Source organism: Corvus moneduloides, chromosome 1 (genome assembly GCF_009650955.1).
Source record: "Corvus moneduloides isolate bCorMon1 chromosome 1, bCorMon1.pri, whole genome shotgun sequence".
In the NCBI taxonomy this organism is placed as follows: domain Eukaryota; kingdom Metazoa; phylum Chordata; class Aves; order Passeriformes; family Corvidae; genus Corvus; species Corvus moneduloides.
In genome coordinates, this window is record NC_045476.1 from 84286183 (window position 1) to 84309024 (window position 22842).

Below are 22842 nucleotides of genomic sequence, written 5' to 3' on the forward strand. Positions count from 1 at the left end.
AGAGTTTTTTCTACTCTGTCTCATTTAATCAGTACACTTTTGCATCATCTTGTTCATTTCTTTATTCATTTGTTCACTCATTTTCTCTCATGTTTTCATTTTTTAGTGTGTGTTTGAGGGGAGCTTTTTTTGGGGGTGGGGTTTTGTTGGGTTTTTTCGGGTTTTTTTTTTTATTTTGGGGTTTTTGTTTGGTGTTTTTTTGCTTTTTTTTTTTTTTTTTTTTTTTTTGGTAGTTTTGGTTTGGTCTGGTTTTTTGTTTGTTTTGTCTGAGGCAATTGTCCATAAGCCAGAGTTACTTGTATATTAACTACTGAAACTACATGATCAAGTCGGGGATGTTTGAGGGGAATAAGTAGAATCATTGCAAACTAAAATGAAATCATATCCAGAGGTAATCACATGGAAACGCTTATCTATCTTAGCATGATTTTTAAGTGTATAGTTATTATTAGGACATCAAAACACATCCCAAGATTCCCTGGTGTGGTAGGATTCATGCTGGACATTCCAGGGCCCATCTGATTTTTCCTGGAGCCCCCGAGACAATGTGTCTTTTGCACAGACAGGTACCTCTCCCATGAAGAGACTCCTTGGAGAACTCCCATATACTAGTGTCAGAAAAAAGTTATTTTGAATATTTGTTTAGTAGGTAGTATTTCTGATAATCTAGTCCAGATACCTCACCAGCTAAGGTTTTGAAATATCACCTCTCTCCTCCCTTTACGTGCATCAGGGGAGCACAGCTGTGAAAACATTTGTTCCTCTACCATAAAGAATAATATTTTTATTGTTCTTGTTTTTATTATTATTAGAAAGGATTGTCCAGAATCGGTGCTTTTCATGACCAGACTAGTCTGAAAAAAATCTTGCATTGCTTACTAAATAGATACTGGAACTGACATTGAAAGCCAGCTGAAAAATCTTTTGTTTGAGTATTCATATACAGTATGCTGTGCTTACTACTGGTCAGGAGTAAGTGGGAAAAAATCATATCCACTAGAAAGAAATTTGCTGATTTAATATCAAATAGTATTTTGTTTCTATTTCACAGGCCTTCATTTTTTCCCTGGGACAAGTTTTAAGATCATATGAAACTTGAAAAATAATTATTTATATGAGAAGGAAAAAAATTTAAAAATTCACAAAACAAAGCACAAGGTGCATGTAGTGTAAGAAGTAAAACTACACAGACAGAGGTAAAGCAACAACCTTACTGCTGTAAGATATAAGTGGAATTAATCTGTAACTAGGTGTACTAATCCCAACTGTGGGCTATTAAACCACTTTCTGGATTTTTATCATTAATTAAATTATGCTTTCACAAGGCTTCCCTTGTCCTTGAGCATTTTCAGAATTTTGCAAGCAACTATTCCCTTCACATGCTAATTTGAATAACAGCATGATACTGAAAGCACCACTTCCAGAGAGGAAATAAATGGCAGGCAAACTCATGCTTTACTGAATGTGTCCTTGGTGTCTTTCTGCAAAGATGTTATCACAGCCATATCATGTGCTTTAAGATGACTGCTGAAAGCTTTCTTCTTTATACTGGAAATTTATGTAGAATTGTGAAAAATGTCTTAATTCCCCATTTAAAAGAAAACTCAAAATATGATTGAAGTATTCTAAAATATTTGTATTTCTAAGCTGTCTTTCTCAACTTGACTAAGATTGTACATGTGCTGTGTATATAAATAGGTGTACACCTGTCCTCACAGAACTAAATGTGGATATTTTGGTGGGAAGGGGAAAGTAATTTTTAAATGGAAAACTCATTTTCTGCCTGCCCATGGAGCCTTTGGATGTGTTTAGGAAAGGCTGAAACACAGATGGCCCTATTTACTTTAATGAAAACTCCACATTGCCTACCTTAATTCTAAAACAAGCAGTTTTAGTTTCGGATTTCTTTGTGTTAGAAAATATATGTTTAATATATGTTTATAAAACTCTCTATTCACTGCAGAGTTTTGCACCCAATCATCCTTCCAAAATTCTCCATATCATTCAGCAAAAAATTTAAATGCCAAAATCTTATGTTTAAATATTCATGTGTCCTTGACATTACAGTATATCAGTGCGTTCAATGTGAATGCTGCTGGAGATGGGATTGTAGGAACTGCAGTGCATGTGGAGCATGCAAACATGAGTGTTACAGGCTTGGATGCATAGGAGAACACTGGATGAAGAGGAAAAGTGAAGAGGCATGATGGCACTTTTTGAAAGATAGATGGATGTAAGATAGCCCAAGGAGAAGAATTTGATCAGATAAGGATGTGATATCCTGGGCTAAGGAGTGGGATTTCTCTCTTTGGAGTAAAGGTTCAATACAACAATCCACCCCCAGTTTATGAAATTAAAAAAAAAAAAAAAGTAATTCCACTCTGAAAAATCTGTCTGAAGTCTTAAGAAAGCTTCTCCCTTTGATCTCCTGTGCTACTGAGTACTCTTCAGCTTGCCTGAGAGCTCACTGCTCCTGCCCTGACCTTATTATTTACACAGACAGCTGAGCCTGAGCAAGCAATTAATAAAATAATAACCATTTAATGTTTTGAGAACCATCTTACCCTGCCATTCAGGACCTATTGTGAATGAAAACTGTGGAGACTTGTACTACTTACTCCTAAGTTGTATTTTAGTTATGTGATGTTTGCAGATGTTGCTGAAAGCTGAGGGAGCATCATTTGTTGGCTCAACAGGCCTCATCTTCAGAATAGGATACATTACCTCCTTTTGTTTATTTTCATGCAATTTGAATCTAAACCTGGGTCTAAAGAGCAAACAACTCTTCTCCTGTATGTAAGCCAAAAGGACCTTTATCATTTAAACCACAGGATATTTGTATGGGTAGTTTCTTAGTATGATTTTTTTTTTAAGTGCAACCATTAGATGATTAAATAAAAATAAACACATTTAAAATACAGTAATTTTCCACTTTTTTTCTAATTTTATGTATTGTAGAAAAAGTCAGGCATTAAATAATGAAAGAAAATGTAGTTTTGAAAAATTTCCTGCACAGTATGACAAGTCATAGAAGACATACACAATATTTTTAGTACAGCTTCTTTTGGAATTAGTTGTGAGCCAGATAGATAAAAAGTTGCTGTAAAGTAAAACTACTTCAATGCTAGTGCTACTAATCTCTAATGGAAATGATAAATTTCTGTTCTTCACAATGTAGATTTTTTTTTCCCTACAAGGTAGGTCAAGTCAGGAATTTATCCTTAGGAAAGACAAAATATACCTCATTGGCATTTACAGAGGAACAGTTTTGCTACAATCTTTCTTGTTTTACTGCTACCATCAGCATTGTTCTGATACTGAGTATTTATTCTGTAGTTTGCTCCCCTTGCACACACACGAAATTCTCCGAGATGTGAATTTGTGCCTGAACAAAAATTCTATTTATATTAATAAAGGAGATGGGAAGCAGGAGGCTTCCCTAGTTTTACCCAGGGTTTTCTTTAGTTGCCTTTAGAGAATATGATATTTACTACATTTCCAACATTTGTTCGGGTTTTCTTTAGTTCTAAGAGAGTAACACTGTTTGGGTCAGAAGGAACATATTTCCAGTTGATTACATGATGTTAAAATTATCTTTTGAGGGGAAAAAAAAGTTGACCTCTTGTCAAAATAAGATTTGTATTTCTGCTGCCTAACTAGTAGTCATGTTTTTTTCCCTGAATTCTTGTGTTGGGACCATACTGCACCGCTGAACATAACAATCTGCTAGATTATTCCTTACATGGAATAAATAAGATTTTAGCAATATGAGTAATATTTACTCACTTTAGGATGACTAAGTGAGAACTTGTATTCAGTGGGTGTTTGAAGTACCAAGCAATATGTTTTTATTATTTTCATTTTTTCCTGAAAAAGAATAAATACTTTTGGACTTCACAGTATTAGGTTAGGGAAAAAAAAAAGACATTGGGAGAACAGAATCCTACCCCTGGGTCTCCTGCTGGGCCATACAGGCACTTCCTCCTGGGCTTATTAAATGTAAAGAAGACAGTCTATTATGGAAAATGTGTTAATGAATAAACTATACATCCAAAGAATACTATATGTGCTCTGTATTGACACTCTTACTGCTGGCAAGAATGTCTTGTAATTTGTCTATTAATCATCATTTTAATGGCTTCCCAGAATGAACTAATTTTATATTTCTTTCCCTGTCATTTTACACATATTATTTTAAAGAATCATTTGTTCCTAATTGTTTCTTAGCAGCCAATAGCTTTAGGGTTTGTAATCCTATTCTGCCTGAACATTTTTTGAGAAGGGAGAAGGTGTCAGAGCATCTCTGAATAGAAAAATCATTGAAATGTTCATGATAAATTACATCTATATTGATGTATCAGCATTCACGTAAGAAACACTGAGGAGAGGAATATATTGCCTTGAAGTGAGAATAGTATGCTTATGCCTTTTAATATAGTTGGAATACTGGTTATGGAGAAAGATCAAATTTTAACAGGCTTCATCCCTTATTTTAGTAAGTGATAGCAGTGAAGGAAACACCTTGTCTGGGATTCTTTACATGTACAGAAGGAGAATATTGTTGCTACCTATTGGAATTGGATGATAGTGAACATAGCATAGTTCTTAATCAGAAACATAGATTTTGTGTTAAAAGTAACATGCAGATTATATTACTGTTCATTTTAGTAAATCAATAAGCCTCTGACTTGCTTTGTTGAAATGCTTTCTGTTAACCACTGTCAAAGTGTAACTGGAAGAAAGTAGTTCTCAGCTTGATCTTTCTTGTGTTAAATTCAAAATAATTCCATGGTTAGGATATATATTTATTCTACAGAAAAACGAAAACAAGTTCAAGCATGAAACTTGACGTTACAAGGGACAGCAAAGAACATAAATATTTTTCAATGAGAAATTTAGAACTTTGAGAAGGCAAAAAATGGTGGTTGTCCATGTAAGGATGGAAATTATCTGTACTATGCTGAAAAGATGCCACGCAGCACTTGCAATTACATTGTCAGGTGGAAAGATTAGCAGAACATTACACATTACATCAGTCCTGTATAGGAGTGCTGTTTCAAAACACCAGTCAGTCATTAATAGTGATGTAAAACTGTTTTATAAACATTTTCAGAACTTGTGTCTTACTTGTCCAGAAGTTGTGCTGATGTGAATGTGAAAAATGAGGGGTTTCTTGCGTCGTAAAATCAAAAACTTGCAGTTGTGGCACTTCAGATTTTTATGGACTGAAGTGGGTCATGGTAAATCTAGAAAGACAAAAGGAGCAGTAGCACAGTACCCCTTTGAATAAACTGTGCTAATTGGTGAGAATTACCTGGTTAAAAAGCCTTGATCTCAGAAATTGTATTTATTCTTGAGAATGCTTGTGTGAAGTAAGGAAACGCACACAAAAGATTCTTAAATTTCCCCAGTTTACATCCATAAGGGATACAGAAAATTTTTGTAACAGCCCAAAGAAAGCATGATAAAGGTAAGGAAAGTTGTTTACGTTCCCACTGACTGGCATTGATAGGTTTCTATTTCTTTATTCCTACTTGTGAAACTATAGTCATCTTTGTAAGAGTCAGGATCACTTTGTCACTTTGCTATTGCAGTCATTACATGACATATCTGTGGAGAGAGCTGGTGATAAGCTTCTGCTGTGAACATGAACCTTCTGACTTACACAACAAAGATGTTCAAAGTAGCAAAGCTGGCATTTTTCATTATCAATGGATTTTGAGACAGGTAATCTTTCAAATTTGTGGAAACATGCCCTCAACATGATGATGCGGAGTTTTTTCCTGTGTCATGTAGTACGTTTTGTTTCTAGCAAACAGGAAGAGTTCTACATTAGAGGAAGAAGGAAAGTGTCTGTAATCAGAAAAAAAGATCATACTCTCTTCTCAGAGAGATGCAGAAGAAGGGTGATCAGTTGTGAGACTTGTAATGGAAACTCTATACCGAAGCAGGTTTTTTACAAATACAAATTTCAACCCACAAGAAGAAAAGCTGTAGACCACATAAAAGAGATGAAATCACTATCCAGATGCAAAACCAGAACATGATTTTGAGTGTTTAATACTGCATAAGCAGTGAATAATCACTACCCCAATAAATTAATATTCTGATATTCAATGTTATGATAGCACTTCCTAATATTTCAAAAGTATATAACAAATAAGTCTTACCAAAAAAATGTGACAAAAAGAAAAAAAAAAGTCTCAGTAATGAAAACGTGCAATTCTTTTACCTGGAAAGTGCATTAATATGAGTTGATAGGGAGCTCATAAAAATATGGAGATTAAATCCTTTTTAAAGAATGATATATGCCACTCTTGATGACACGTGGTAGTGCATTCTTTTCAGTTTCTTCAGAATGAAACAACTTTTTCACCTGAAATAGAAGCCATTGGACAGTAGCTAACCTGTTTTATTTCCACAGTCTTAAAGATTTCCCAGCAAATTAGCTTCAAAGACATCAAAACCAAAAATGTGTGAAAGATTTTTGGAAGGATAGGATAAAAGGAAGCTGTTAAATTAATTATCTCTCCTTGATCTTTTCCACATAATATTTTTTTCCTAATCTAACTCTGTAATTGACTAAGTAATCAGGTCCCTGGCAAAAAATTTCCTCTAGCTGATTTTACATGGCTCAAAGATACTACATCAGAAAATCACACATTTATTTTTTACCTTCACAGTATTTCTTAGGAAGAGCAAAGTAAAAAGAAGTAATTTAGAATATCACATGAGTACACAGCAGAAGCAAAGTAAAAAGAAGTAATTTAGAATATCACATGAGTACACAGCAGAGTTGTTTTCCCAGAGCTTAAAAATTAATGTGCTGTCTTCAGATCTATCATAGAGCAAACAGTATTATCTGTAGCACTGTTGAACAAACAAGCAAACAAATAAATGGTACTTTAAAAAAGAGTTTGAGTACTATTACACTTAGAGCTATGTGGTGCAGCGAGCTATTTCTATCACTCTCATTATCAGGAGAAGCTCTGTGCACAGAGATCACACATAATACAGAATTTGTTGATCAGAGCTTTAGAGAACTAATAGTTTTTTCACATTTTGAAAAATCTGAAATAATCCTTAGGTTGTCATTCCTGTTCAGTAAAAGATATGTATCTTTTATTTTTGGAAGATCCTGTTACAGGGAATGTGTTCTCTTCTTGCCTTCTGTACTAGAAATGGAAAGAAAAAGAAGAGTTTGATTTTCTCTTCATACACGTAAAAAAAAATAAAAATAACAGTGCAATGAGAGTAGCTTGACTGAACAAGCACCAGAAATGAAGGCCAAAAGCACAAAAGCACCTGTAGAAAGTCTGGAGAAACAGTGTGTGGAAACAGACTGTTTTTACACACACTTTTTCTCCATCGATGTCACAAATGTGCAATGTTTTTCAGTGAAGAGCAGCTTTTCACTGCATCAGTGAGTTTCCAAGCCCTGAACTCTTGGATCTCTTGGGTCTTTTCAGAAAATATATGCACTTACTGTTTTTCTGACTTTGACCTTTTCAACATCCTAAGCAAACATCCTTTCATATGAAAGCAGGCTTACTTGAGCAGGTAATGCAAGTTATGATATTGGTACCTAGGACTGCTTTTGACATATTTGAGGTGTAATTCATCTGTGACTGTGTAGCTGTATGGTGAGGCATTTACAGACAAAGCAGAATTTCAGTGGTCTAAGGAAATGAGAGGTTTGCAGGACCTGTGCCCAAGAGTAGTTCGTGAACTGAAAAGCTTTTATTTCCCATTTGTGCTTGTGCCCTTTTATAGGAATGGTGAGATTTTTTAAAAGTGTTTTATGATGGCATATCACCTTTTTATTATGATTTAGTTACACAGTCAGAAGCAAAACCTTTTTCTTACAATGTTGATGATGTGTGGTCAGGGCTTATTTGAGTAACAGTGTATCATCAAGGCATTTGGATTCAGTCAAATTTATGGTCCTCCTGAACGGATCTAGGAATCTAAGTTATCACCATGATTACAGATTTATTGATTGTAAAGTGAGATTTGGTGACAGTAATTGTGAAGAGAAGCTAAAAACTGAAGCCCAAATACGAAAAAACCTTAAAAACCTCTAAAACCCATATACTACATAAATCCTAGTTGCTGGGAAAAAAAAAAAAAAAAAAAAAAAAAAAAAAAAAAAAAAAAAAAAAAAAAAAAAAGAATAATTTCTATGCCCATCACAGCATTTGGCCAAATAAAAGATGTCGCAGTGACCGCTCTCTTCAGCCTGGCCAGCACCCGTGGTGTGCGGCAGGAGTGGGGAGCAGCCAAAGGCTCGAGGCTTTAAAGCTGCTCCTCCGGAGTTCAGCTCTGCCCAGGGGAGCTGAAGCTCCAGGTGCTGTGGCTGTCAGCAGCCCCTACGAGGGAGAGGATAGAAAGTAGCGGGGAGGCTTGCCTTTGGATACAGTTTCAGGTTTTCTGCCCGAAGAAATTCCAAGGCACACAAGCACAGATCAGATCTGTGCAACAACTTATAAAGGGAGGTGTTAAAACGCGGATGGCTTGACAGGGGACCAATAGGGGTCTTTGGGGGAGGGATATGGACAGGGATAGACATCCACGCGGACCAATAGTCTCGGGTGGAGGGAAAGGGATCACATGCCCCAATGGGGCGTCGAGGTTTAGGGGATTTCCAAGAGGGGCGGTATCGGAGGGGGCAGGGCCTCGGGGGATTATATGGATACGGGTAATTAGGGAGGGCTTTGGTGACAGGCACAGAACAATCCAGAACTCCGGGAGGGGTTTGGGTGATTGATAGGGAAGGTGCCAGAACAAAGCGAGGGGATAACCATATTGGGAGCACCGGGGGAGCGGCTTGGATCTGGGACAGACCAACTGGGAATAGAAGTGGGGAAGGTACAGACGAGCCATTAGGATACAAAGAACATACAAAATACAATAAAAACTTTGCATCACCACAAAAAGATGTCTGAAACGAAAGCTTACTGCTGTGAAGAGAGTTCAGATGAAAAGTTCTCCAGAGTGTAATTATTTTTTTTCCATACAGAAGACACATAGTATGGACACATAGCACACTGAAAGAACAACTTGGAATTCTATTTTTCTTAAAAATATATCATGTTCTTTGGAAACAAAATGACGGTTTTATAAATAAATGTTTACTGTGTTGTTTTAGAATTACTTTTTTCTTTTTTTTTTTTTTTTTTCTTTTTCATTCCCTGGAGTGCTTCTGTATAGAAAGAAAATAGAAGCTAATGTTGACCACTTGTGGCTGCTTTAGTATACCTGATGTTGTTTCAGACGTGATTGCTCACTGCATACTTCTGCCATTATACTTCGTAATGGCTGCAGCAAAGGAGCAGGCTTTAGAGAAGCCGCCTGCAAACGGGAGCATCTTACAAGAACAGATGTTTGGGTGCTATAGTGTTACATTGTGAAGTTAATACTGTTTCATTTGTGTTTTTCCTGGATGATTGCAGTCCAATTATCTTTCTTCTATCTCAGAAAACTCATTCAGCAGATGGGGAAATTGCAATTTTCTATTTTCTTCCTCTGGTTGACAAGGGTGTGGAATAACTTCTTGTCAATTTGTGGACACTGCTATGGATAGTACGGTTATCTCTTGGGCGAATGATTCCCTCTGAAAATTCCATCAAAATGTGTGACATTGCCCAGAGCAGTGTCTTTCATTAAAATATATATTATAGCTCAGACCAAGGGAAGCAAGTCTGCAGCAAATCTGATGATGTTTTTACTGCATAGACACAATGAACATTTCAGTAGTATCAGCTAGATTCTGCTTTTGCAGTGGGTACGATCCAGAAAAAAATTATATGCCATTTTTACTACTAATAATTTAATGTAACCTTTATTTTAAATGAAATGTTTTGTCTACATAAACATCAAAGGAAGTCAGTATGATTGCAGTTAATACTAGAGGGAAGATTAAAATATTTTTTAGTATTTTAGTGCTGTAACATTAATTTTTTATATATCTCTCTACATTTTGTTGTTTTTAGTGAGGTAATAAACAGTTCTGTGTGACAAAAGCAGAGTAGCTTAATACATTCCTCTATGTTTTGCTAAAGCTTATAGCTCATGTTTTTTGGACATAATTTTGTCATTCCTCTGGGTTGGGCACTCATTGGTAGACTTTGCTGCAGTAGTGTTTGTGCTGGGCCCCTCTTGTCAAGATAAACTCATTGACAATGACAACAGAATTAAGAAGGGGAGGTTCTGCTGCTTTCTTTGAAAGAATATGGTGCTCTCTGAACAGAACACAATATTTTCTTCAAGACATAATGGTAGTGTCATTAACATAACAGGTTTTGCTTTTGTATTCTGTGCATATTATTTTTATTGTTTACTATTTTTCAACAATAATTTTTAATTATCTGCAGTTATTTCAAAATAAGTGTTATGTACATAACCACTTCTACTCTGATTAAATTAATTAGGCTAGTGGAACAGTTCTTAATTTTTTCAGATCAGCCTTGGATTTGAATTTAGTACCTATAAGACAATCTCTTCACAATATTTTTTTTTCTGGAACAAGATATATCCAGATTCAAGAGTTTATTGGTAGTCAATTAAAAATATTGCAAAAATCATAAGTAGTCCACTTAAAAAGCCACCCACGCAGCACTCCAAGAATGCAGATTGTTCAACTAAAGCAAACAGGAGGAAGCAGTCACACAGTTAAATTACTGATAAACTCTTCTACTTTACAGTTGCCCCTCTTGTCCAGGCTTTTTTCTCTCCTGCTCATGCATGGTTTCGTGGTTGCCTCTTGTTTTCCTGAGACAAGTGCAGGGGAGCGTAGTGATCACTGTGAGTTGTTAACATTCCACATTCCCAGTAGAAGCAGGATGTTGGCTTTCTCAATTTTTGGATTGATTTTGTAGTACTTATTGGTGTGTTTTTTCCCATTGGGCCCCTTTCCTATTGTCCAGTGGTTTCTCCCTATTTGTGGTCAGTTGCTTGACAAGTAGGTATGTTTAAATGTTTGGATATATGAATTGGCTAAACGTCAGCTAAAGCAATGCAGATGTATGAGGTTGATTGGTAGTGAATAAGGCCAGTAACTAAGCAGCAGCCACCTGGTATTTGGGGTTGTGATTAGGCTTTAGCCACTTGATCATTTTTCAGTTACAAACAGTAACAACACTGTAGTAGCTGGGCAATTAGCCTTCAATAGGTGCATTCATTTTATAGCAGTTAATATGCTAATGCTAGTGCATCAAAAAAAGTATTTAAAGATTCATAGTATCAAAATTAATATAAGGATATAAAGAAAACTCATTAACTGAAATACTTGCAAGTATCTGCAAATCACGTCTTTGATTAATGTAGCCCTTCTGCAGTTTCTGCAGAAAGTCTAAAAGAAAATGAGCTTTTAAATGGACTGATGGAAGAAAAATGTTGAAGTCTTAGCTAAACAAGGACACCTTGGTTACTGTTCTGCAAAATCAGATATACACTGCTGATATGGGCTAGTTAAAGATTGAGGAACCATCATAAATCTTCCTGGATGCAACTTGTTATTAAATATGTCAAGAGGTATAGCCCACTGGGTTGACAAAGGGGATATTCCAGATATGCCCATTGGCTATTATTTTCAGCTTCTTCTTTCCCTAAAAAATTCAGCGAAATAAAGACAGGAATAATGACCAACAGGGGATGAAAACTGAATACTTTCTGGCAGCTTCGGGTTGTGGACAGATTCAGAACATTAAATAGATCTCTTCTTGTTGGAAGCATAACCAAACCAGCAGTAATATTTGCAGAAGCCAGCAAGAATTGAATCTGCATTTCCACAGGGAATTCAGAAAGCTGCACTGACTGCAGTCTGGGGAATTGGAGACATTGCTGTCAGGGATCAGCAGAGGGAGGAAGCTCCCTGGACTGGGACACTGGAGACTCCCCCAAGTGGGTCATTACTAGGCCCAGCCTGGAGAGGAAACCCAGGGTTACTGGGGCATCCCCAGCCCAGGCATCGAGCACCTCCTCGGAGATGGAGCCAGACTGAGGCTGGGCAGGGAAGGGCTGTGGGGAGCTGGAGACCAACTCTGCTGCAGCATCGCTGGGGCAGGACTACGGCCCCTGGGGTGCTGTAATGAGGTCCTGAGACATGGGCAAGGGGGGAAGCCCTGCAAGGCTTGAGAGGAATAAGTGGTAAAGTGTAAGATGCACTAGTCTCTAGTGGGTAACTAGGCAAAGTATTTGTTGGTCTGCAAGGGCATTTTTAAAGTAACATTCAGGGTCTAATGTAAAATTGCTTAGGAAAACAAGTTGGAACAATTAAGCAAGGGGGAAAAAAGTGTCTTTAAGTAACAGTTAAACAGCCAATATCACAAATCAATATATAATCATCAGGCTGTCATGGAAACTAAGATCTATTCAAAGACAATTTCAGTTATGTTTTCATAATCATAGTTAAAACCTCACACAGATATCAGAAAGCTGTGTTCTAATGCTTGGCATATTTCCCTTGCATCTCTTTTCAGTGCTCATTACTCATCTCAACATTATGAGTAATCATGTTTCAGTTTGGAGTGCATTTGTATTTCTCTTTAAATTCGAAGACGCAATGTTGTATCTTTCTGTCTCTGACTGACAGAGCAAAGGAAAAAGTAACACCGAATTTTTTGTTTATCTAAGATACTGATTCACAATGCTACAGTGTGTGACTGTCTCATCCTCTCACATATATGCGTTCTCACAGTAGTCATTGGCAGAGGTGATGGAATCGCACTGAAATGAAATGGCCACACTCCTCTAGGGATCTGCTTTGAGATGACTTCCCCAGGTCACACGAGTCAGGTCTGAACTGGTGAACAAAACATGGGTTGGTTTGCATTTGCATTGCTAGTGACATCCTTCTCTCCATCAGATTAATCTGAAAGAGAAATAGTTACAGCAGTCCCAAGCAGAGAGAAAGCTGACTATTGTCCAGCTAGATTTTGCTCCCTTGATGTCTTTTAGAAACTATTATAGGCAGTGCTGCAGAAATACACTGTCCTAAACACGAATTTGTAACCTAAGAGGTGAATTGCATTTATTCTAATTGGAAATGCTTTTGTGGAGTAAACCTCTTGTTGTGGAGATGATTTCACAGTACGGAGGGAAAAGAGAGAAGTGCGCCCTGCTCATGGACATAAATCTCTCATTAATCTAGTGAACACTGTCTTAAGTAGGATTTCCCAGGGGCTCTCTCAGCACAACACATATTGCAAATAAGCGTTTGATAGAAATCTTGATATTTTTCTGCTTGGACCAATTTGTACTGAGATGGAAGTATTAAAGAAGACAAACAATTCTTTAATCTTTACTTTGCAGAAAAACTGAAATATAAACAACTGACAAAGAAAATGCCATTTTGCTATGCAAAATCCTCCTATGTGAATTTAAAATTCAGCATTAGAAGTTAAAAGGCACAAATCAAAGTGTTATATTTCAAACAATATAAGAAATATCAGGAAGTAAGCAAGCAGGAACTTCTTTTAGCTTTTACTTGTTTTCAGTTGTTGCCTTACAACTGCAATTTAAAAGACCCAGTTGTTAATGGAAGGCTTTCAGTGATTATTAATATGGAGATAATTTTCTTCTGATGATATTCCTGCCTGTACTTTTCAGTTGAAGCTTATTAACATACCAGGATGTTTAGCAGGAATAACATATAATTTGTTGACCATGAAATCAGCTGAGTATCTTTTGTGTTTTGTAATTTTCTTACTTTTCTATGTAAAAACCCTCTGACTCAAAATAAATCTGTATTTTCTTCACTGATGACAAGTACAAATAGTTGTTTCTTCACCATAAAAAAATTAGCTAATGTTACTAATTTGCCAAATGGTCTATGCATTTCATGCCATCACAGTGAATTTGTGAGTGTGCCCTTCAGCAGAATGGTATTGGAATGGCATGTCTATGTTGATATTCGGGGTTTTGGAGAACCTTACTTCTCATATGTTATGGCAGTTCCTTATTCTGTGTATTTCTTACCTAGCAACATAACCAATTTTTTAATTCATTCATATGTTCGTAATTCCAGTTATGGATGCAGCGATTTTTGTTGGGATTTCTATTTGGTATACCTGAATATGCTTTTACATATCCACTTGTAGAGGTAAAAGGAGAGAAGTAGGATGGAAAGCCCTCTGATCTTTTGCAGTTCAGATTAGTTTTGAGCTCCTTATAGCATCACAGACTCATCAAATCTGCCATTTTGCTGTTAGCATTTGCAAGCACCAGCACTGAGGGCTCATTTTATCCCAAAAGACTCCTACAATTCTAATTGGTTTTGAAAAATTAGAGTACTAGTAAACCTATGCTAGAATAACAGAATACCCACTACACTTGTTTTTAGGAATAAATTACTTCAAAGAACATTTTGACTTTATAGGAAGTTTGGATTCCGGGAATTTTACATTGAATGGATTATTCCTTTGTTAATGGAATACAGTGTAATTCTAAGGATAAGAAGCAATTAATTTTGCCAATGACTACTGTAAATGAAATGTGTAAGAATGTTCTGCTGTCCTACAAAGGCATGCCAAACAAACAGACCCTTTTGATGCTTCTTTAATCCATTAAGAAAAAAAAAAAAAGGATCCACAGTGGTGACCCAGTTAGTTTTGGTTACTCAGTCAGATTTCATGTGACTCAGATAAGTATATAGTACATTGACTGAATTTGTGCTGAAATTTATATGAGTTGAAAAACTTCAGTTTATTAGATTTCCCCTTTCCAAGCCCCCTACAGTACAAGATATAAATTAGGTGCAACGCCATAATTTCATTAATTTAGTAGACAAGATTAAAAAAAAAACAAACTGTCGTCAAGTGCCATATGCTTACTCCTTTTACAAGTAATAAGGAAGATAGTTTTAAAGGCAAGACAAAGACCCAGAAAAACAAAGATGCATCTAGCTTGTGTTTTATGTAAAATAAAAGATGTTTTCTACCCTACAGGTCTTATTTTCTCTCTGTCCAACCCTCTATGGTTTTTGAACTGAGAATGAAAACAGGAAAGTAACACCTTGCATTCTATTAATTAAAAATAGTATCTGTCATTCTCTTTCTGCTTTGCTCAGATTCTGTATCAAAACTTAGTAATGACACACTGCAGATATTGAGAAATATCCAGAGCAGTAGGATAAGGATAAAAACAAGTGTCTTCTGATTTCACAGTATAACTGCAAAATACCTGAGGCTGTTCATTTCTGCGTTACCATTTTGTTCTTATTGTGCTCCTCAATAAATGCATTCCATTCTCAAAATTGTTTCAAAGAAAAAAAACACCAAACCCACAAATCTTCTCAGTCTATACAAAACCCACCCTTTCTTATCAAGCAACACATGTTCATTTTTAATCTAAACAGGCAATTCTTTAAAGTCAGGTTAGAAACAGTGAGGCAGTGGGAAGCAATTTCATGTTATCTTTTAACACACCAATCTACTTACTGGCTTTTCCTTTTCCCCCATCCCCCAATAAATTAAATCTTTGTTGTACTCAAGGAGGGGTAAAATATATTTAATGTATATTTCATAGCACAAAGTGTTACGGACAATGAAAATGCTGAAATATCTGTCAAACTTCATCATTTAACTATAAATAATTTAAATAGAATCAAGTTAGATGGCCTTCTAGCTAAAAATAAACAAACAAAAACCAAAGAAAATGCCTGTGTTTTGTTGTTGGATAGAGTAATCCAGACAGGCATCTGCCACTGGCACACTGTGCAGTGTTCTTTCACAGTAAATTATGTTGTCCTTGGGGCCACAGAAGAAAATGTAGGTGGGACTGAATTGCCACCACTGCAGTGGACAATCCAGTGGACTACTTAGGACAGGGTTTCTAGCATGAGTGCTGTTAGATAACTACTAGAAAGACTAAAACCAGAACCAAATAATACAAAAACCATCCCAGTTACTAGAATATTCTTGACTTAGGGAAGTTTTCTACAATGGACATAGAACCCAAGAAGTCCCAGCTTAAGAAATGAACTATGCTGGGTGGAAATGACCCTGAATAAAATGACTGGGTTGCCAGAAAGAGCATAGGAGGATTTACGGCAAGAGCTGGGAAAGGTGAAAAAAAGTAGAAGGGTGCTAACATTAATATCATAGTTTTTATATCTTGTGTGCAATAACCTTTAATGAAATTTGATAATTAATTTTATATTATTTTATGTGTTTTTATTCTACAGCTGCATTCCAATTCCGACAAAGGTGATGGATCAGTCAAATACATTCTTACTGGAGAAGGGGCAGGGACTATATTTATTATTGATGACACAACTGGAGACATCCATTCAACCAAAAGCTTAGATCGAGAGCAGAAGACGCACTATGTACTTCATGCCCAAGCTATTGATAGACGGACAAACAAGCCGCTCGAGCCCGAATCTGAATTCATTATCAAAGTGCAGGATATCAATGACAATGCACCAAAATTTACAGATGGACCGTACATTGTTACTGTGCCAGAGATGTCTGAAATGGGTAAGGAAAACAAACTGTGCAGTTCAACAATCTTTTAGCGAGTGCAAATGCCACATACTGATTGTCAAAGTCATAACACCATCACATCATTGAGTGTATGTTAAATATATTGGAGTTAAGAAGAGAAGAAGACATGAAATATAACCTGTATGTTACTGGTGACATTCATAGTAAGAAAACAGTACAGACACACACGCTAGTTGTAAGAGAAGAGTCACTCTTAATCTTGAATGTGTTAACGTACATTCTTCGGCAAATTGTACTTTCCATTCTAGAAACAAGATGTATTCATATATCCTCGTTCAACTGCACACTTTATGGTGTTCTCTTACGTCCACATGAGCATTCTGTACAATTTGCAGAATCACAAAGGAACAGTAGTTTCCTAGATTCTTTTAAAGAATTTTCTTTAAAGTGAACTGAAGTTCAAAAAAGTACCAATCTTTGTATTTCCCCGTTACATAGTTCAGATACTCTTATTCTTTGAGGTACTGTATTGTGCAATCAGTTTTCTTTATTTAATACTTCTCTGGTGTTGAAATTAGTTTATAACTTTCCTCTAATAGACGAATTGCCAACAGAAACTTGTACAAGGAAAAAAGGGCAGTATTTCTGTGAGAAACACAATAACTCCAGGACTATGCAAGCAATACTTGTTTGTGTGAATTACTACAGTGAGTGCATAGAGCTTCCAGTAAGAATATTGTGGGTCTGTATGAAATGTCTTCAGCTGTCTCTGATCATTCACCATGGCACAAAGATTTACTGTTAGAGTTGCAGTTCATTTCAGTTTCATCTAAGCTTTTATCTCAGTTATCTCCCATTACACCACAGGCTGTCTTAATGAGTAATTCATTTCCTTTACCAACTGTTTCCAAAAATGCATAGCTCCATCTTTCTCTTTCATTGGTTTCTTTTATCTTTAATGGAAACCATTTTAATTGATTATTTCCTTCACCTTTAGAAGCATTTTATTTTCTGCATAGGAGGAAAGATAGTGGAAAAGAGATCAATATTATCTTCAAAATCAAAAGTAGCTAATATAATATAATATAATAATATATAATATAATATAATATAAAATTCTATTATATTATATATTATTATATTATATTATATTATTAATATAATATTATTTTTTATTTGTATTCTATATATGAAATTTTTTTTCACCTTCTCAATATTGAGCATTCTTACATAAATGTTAGTAATAATTCTGCAGTAATCAGAATCTGGTGTTACTGTACAACTACATCATACATGTTACTGTTTTCGAAAGAATGATTTGAATAGTCTGGGATGGTATTTTGTGTTATAAAACAGAACGGATTATGGTAAACCAATGAAATTTTGCCAGTAAAATAGAGAATTGATGCATATGTTTTATAAATTAAATACTTTACTGGTTGTACTTGAGGGAAATCATTAAAATATCTATTCCACAAAGTTTTTGTGTTGTGTGAATAAAACAGAATTTTCATATTTTGTCATACAGGCATTCTATTGTAGGTGTACGTTATATTTTCGTTGCAAATTTATTATCTCTATTTTCTTTTTTCCTTGATTTGTTTATATTTGTTGCATTCTGAAAGGACTTTAATAGTCTGCAATTTCAGGAAGACTAATTCTATTATTAATTCCACAGGATACACTCTTTGTGTCAAATGATGGAGATACCTCTGCCACTTTTATTAGTTCTATAATTAGCACTTTTTTTTTGACATTTAGCTGTGGAGTCTATGCATAATTGAACTTCTTGATATTATTCTACAAATTTCTAAGGAGGCTGCACTGTGAATATCTCTTCTGGTTTTTACACGATCATTTAAAGATCTTTCAAATTTACTGTCTCTCTGGAACAGTTCTCATGCTAAGTGGTGTTATTTTTGATCTCCATTATGCTGTTTAGTTTCAGCAGCAGTTCTTGTTTGTCTCCTCAAGATGCTAGTTGGTATTTTCCCCACAATTTGAACTTAATCTAGCTGTAAAAGCTGTAGAACCTTTATGGCTTTTCTTTTTTCTCAGGTCACTGACAAGTAAGTACAGGAAAGTTTTAAATTTTTTTTTGGCAAATACTACATCACAGTTTTCATTGTGACACAAAATAAACATACTATTTATGCTTTATGTAGTATTCTGAAAGAGATGAAAGAAAATGTCTATTCCTTACCTTCAATGAAACTTTTCCCTAAAATTTGGCTCAAGAACCAAGATTTATAGCTGAAATTATTTCTTCTGCAGCATAAAAAACCCAGTTGCATTGAGATCTCTGTGGTCTGTTTTAAGGTTTATGAAAGTCGTCTTTATGTAAATTAAAAGAAAATAAGAATATTTTTCAATCAGTAAAAGACTTCCATATGTGTTAATTGTCAGCTGCAAAATGAGTGAAACACTCCATGTTAACATTTTAGTGCTAAGGTAATTTAGAGGTGAGATTAGATGACCCCTCGAGGTCCCTTCCAATGCTAATCATTCTGTGATTCTCTGATAAGAAGAGTTTTCCCAATAAATTCTACTTAAGAAATTGATAGGCACAGTAGATTTTTCTGACTTCTTTTGAGAGTATTCCAATGGGAGTTAGTCATAATTTCAGATAATCTGGAAGACAATATTAATGTTGTTCATAAATATGATTTTTATTAGAAGTGCCTATTTTACTTCCTGTGTTGTGAAACTGAATCACATTTTGTTGAGTAATTAGTGTTTTAAGACAGCACTAAGAATTACTTTAGTTAGGCAGAAAATCCCTATGTTTATTAAACTTCACCTTTTTATCACTCGTTTTAAGTTTTTTGTTCACTATTGATTCATTTGAGATTTGGTACTACAGCAAACTGTGGAAAGTCATGCATACAAATTTGCATTCTCAACACATGTTATTCATTGAACTGCCTCATTAAACATTAAAAATTTGTCTTCAGAGAGACAAATTGAAATATTCCCTTTCAGCTTTCCTTTGATATATAACTTCACAAAATTTTTATTGCAAACTATTAAAAAAAAAAAGAGAAAAAACAAATGGAGATATTTTGAAATAAAAATATAGTGTAGTGCCCCAACTGAATAATCCTTATTTTTTATACCAGAAAAAAGACAAAACTCACAGAGTGGTGTTCAGAGCATACAGATATGTTTTACAGCTCTTTATAAAGCATTAACTAAAAATATAGTATTTCCATATTGTAATCTCTGAAATGTAGTGGGAAAGCATATGGAAAGGTAGTTGTACTCTGAATAAACAGAGACTCCAACTGGGAAAAAAAAGTCGTTTTTATTGCCTAACTGGAGTGACAAAATTCTTTTGTAGCAAAATCTTGAGGCTTTCTTGACAGGGGCTTTTGCAGTAAGATAGCAAAAAACAATGGAAGGTATTGGTCTGATGTTCATATCTGTCCTGTGGTGTCCAGAGAAATTAGACCTCTGTCTTTTGTATTTGATTACTTTTTTTTTTTTTTGGACTTGTTAACATTTAAAATATCAAGAGAGCTGTACTGTATAACTCTCCATCAGAATCCTTCATTACACCTAGCCCAACAACAAAAAATGATACTGCATTTAAATGATACAAATGTATCCAGAATTGTGATTTGTCTGTTGTGCAGACGAGTCTGAATGATGCTAACTTTGAAAGGAGTAGTTGGAAGGTAAAAGTACCCGCTTTGCCTTTTTTCTTGCAAGGCATTCTAACCTGCAGCTTTCACAAGCTGCCTTTTCTTGGTGCTCAGCCAATCGGGCAAGAGTCGGACAAAAAGCTGCTGTGGGGATATCTTATAAAATGCGGAGTGTGCTTGTGTGAGATAGCGAAGAAGTAAAGCTTCTGAAGTGCTGCATTCCACTGAATGAGAGTTTGAGAGGTAGGGTGGGAGGTTGAGTTAAAATCTGTGATTCTAAGGGTTCTTTTAGGTAGAAAGAGAACACTTTGCCGCTATTCAATACTAAATTGCTATTATCAGGTATTTCTTGGGAGAGAGATACAGTTGTATTAGAAAATCACTGGGGCAAATTTTAAGATACAATGGCATTCCATTCATGCTAAAACGACCTGTCAGCTGCTTATGTGAGATGCTGCCTTTCACTGGTTCTGTTTCTTTTCTCTCACATCAATGAGTTATACAAGTGCTTAGATTCTTTTAAAATAAGGAGAGAGAAGAGAGTGTTCAAAGAAGGAGAGAACTATGAAATCTCAGAATTTCTGTTTCTTTCTTCTGAAATATGCCAAAATATGTTCATTGATTTCAAGACACCTTGATTTCCTAGAATTCTGGAGAGAAGTGCTAGTGGAAACCGACACTATTGGTAACTGTTTTCCTGGAAAAAGGAAAATCTGTAGATGAAATGGTAGAGAAGTTGTCCAGCATTTGGATAGTAAACTCTGGTAGGTGACTGACTATACCAATTGAATGGCTGTGTTTTTGTTTTATGCAACTATATAATAAAATAAAATCATTGTGCATCTATAACCTTTTAATCTTCAATGATCCCACAATGTTGAAATGGACAAGTTCCTCTCAAGCTAGAAATTATTTGCAAACTATGCTACAGAAATGTATAGTTGCAGCATTTCGATGTCATAGAATAGCGGGGGGGAAGTGCCTGTTCCTGGAAGTAGCCTCTTATTCTATGTTTAGGTAGCAAATAAATAGGGCTGAATTGATTCCTAGAACATTTTAAGAAAAAAACACAAACTTTAATTCACATTTGTTTACCTTTCCACATGAACACAAATACGGTAGTTTAGTTACTTTTAACATTAATGTCTGAATAATTATGAACATACAACTAGCTCCAGCTTGATTTTATTACAATATTCAGCTTCAAAATTATCCAGGTATCCTCATACTTACTTTGTTAATATATTTATCTATGAGACTGTATGCACTTGGGCTTTTCAGAGAGCAGAAGACACTATATTTAAGTATGTAGACATATTTGCATACAATTTTACAAAGTCTCCAGTAGAGATACAAACAGCAACTCTTGGTGTCCAAGTTAGTGTGGCACAAATGAATGAAGAGTTTCTCAAAAAGTGAAGAAACCAAATCTATGAAGGTTTGCATGCTTAGTTTGCTGGACCTGAAGTGAGACTCCATGACTTCAGATACTTCTAACTCAAGTGTACACTGAGGGTGTGCCCATTAAATATTTCTGTGCAATGGAAATTGATCTAAGAGGCTAAATAACTATAACTGAGGAACTGATGTCCATGCCATATGTATTTGGGAAATCTCATTTCAGATTAGCTCTGGCCCGGTCTCTGAGACTACGTGCCTATTAGCAGTCAGAATAAATCAGATGTGCTGCTAAAGCACATCTCCTGGTTTAGTTTCATCTGAAGAAATCTAGTTAGCATGCTCTGAAACTCTTCTATAAGGCAAATCAAAGTGTAACAAGTGAAGGAGATCAAGGGCTTCAATTCAAAAACATACTTCTCATCTCCACTAAATGTGAAATTGAACACCCCAGAGTGGAGGCGATACCTCAGTGGTTAATTTAGATGAGAATCTGCTTTCACATGCAGAGTTATGTGAGAGCAGCCTGTTCTGTTTTGTTCTGTTCTGTTCTTATTATTCTGTTATTTTAATGATGGACTAAAGGAGCCTGTAGAAAGCTGTATCTGCATAAGGATAAACAAATGGAATGAAGTCTGAGACTTTACTATCTTACAATCTTACTGATTTCTTATGGGAAGTGTTTGGCAGTGATAGCAAAGATTTATCATTAAATGTCTTTAAAAATACAGTAAAATGAAAAAAATCACTTGTCTCCATCCTATCTGTGCAGTACTTATGCATTTTGTTTTCTCAAAAAGGTTGCTCATAATTTATCCCACCTCGTGATGTGCTAGAAACTGTGATTTTATTCTTCTAATGGTGTTTATTATTAGCATAAAAATAATTGTCTTTTGAACTCATCTTTCTATTTTTCATCCCCAACAAGGTTCTAGTAGTTATTTCGACATCTTTGATGCCTTCCAATAGCTAGATTTCTTTTTATTCTTCAAGCAACTTTTTTCGATATGGGGGCATTTATACAAGTTATTTTGAATACTTCAGCATTCATTTGTATTGTGGATGAAGATAATCCTGAAGTCCATAAATTTGTGTTATTCAGAAATCAATATCCAACTTGGGTTCTATGTGTGTGAACATATGTAAATATGCATGCTATGTAGTTACTATTTATGTTTACATCCTGTGTAGTTTCTATTTAGGTTTGTATGTATGTAATTAATTAGCACATAAATATATAACGAAATTTCTTTTCCAAATTAGTGTAACAATTTTTTCTTAAAAAATGATATTATGATAATAGATGGAGAAAATGTTATTACTATCTCAATTTTAGAATGTGAGGAGTTTAGAGG

The 22842-nt window shown here is 35.3% G+C and overlaps 1 protein-coding gene across 7 annotated transcripts in view; it reads left to right on the forward strand.

Moving 5' to 3' along the window:
• The window catches only part of CDH18 (cadherin 18), a 524400-nt gene that overhangs the window by 369284 nt on the left and 132274 nt on the right, over positions 1 to 22842 (forward strand). For all 7 annotated transcript variants that reach the window (XM_032117631.1, XM_032117579.1, XM_032117622.1 and 4 more), the window contains one exon: positions 16184 to 16478. In XM_032117631.1, the coding sequence (XP_031973522.1) occupies positions 16184 to 16478 (295 nt within the window). The remainder of the gene's footprint in view (positions 1 to 16183; positions 16479 to 22842) is intronic.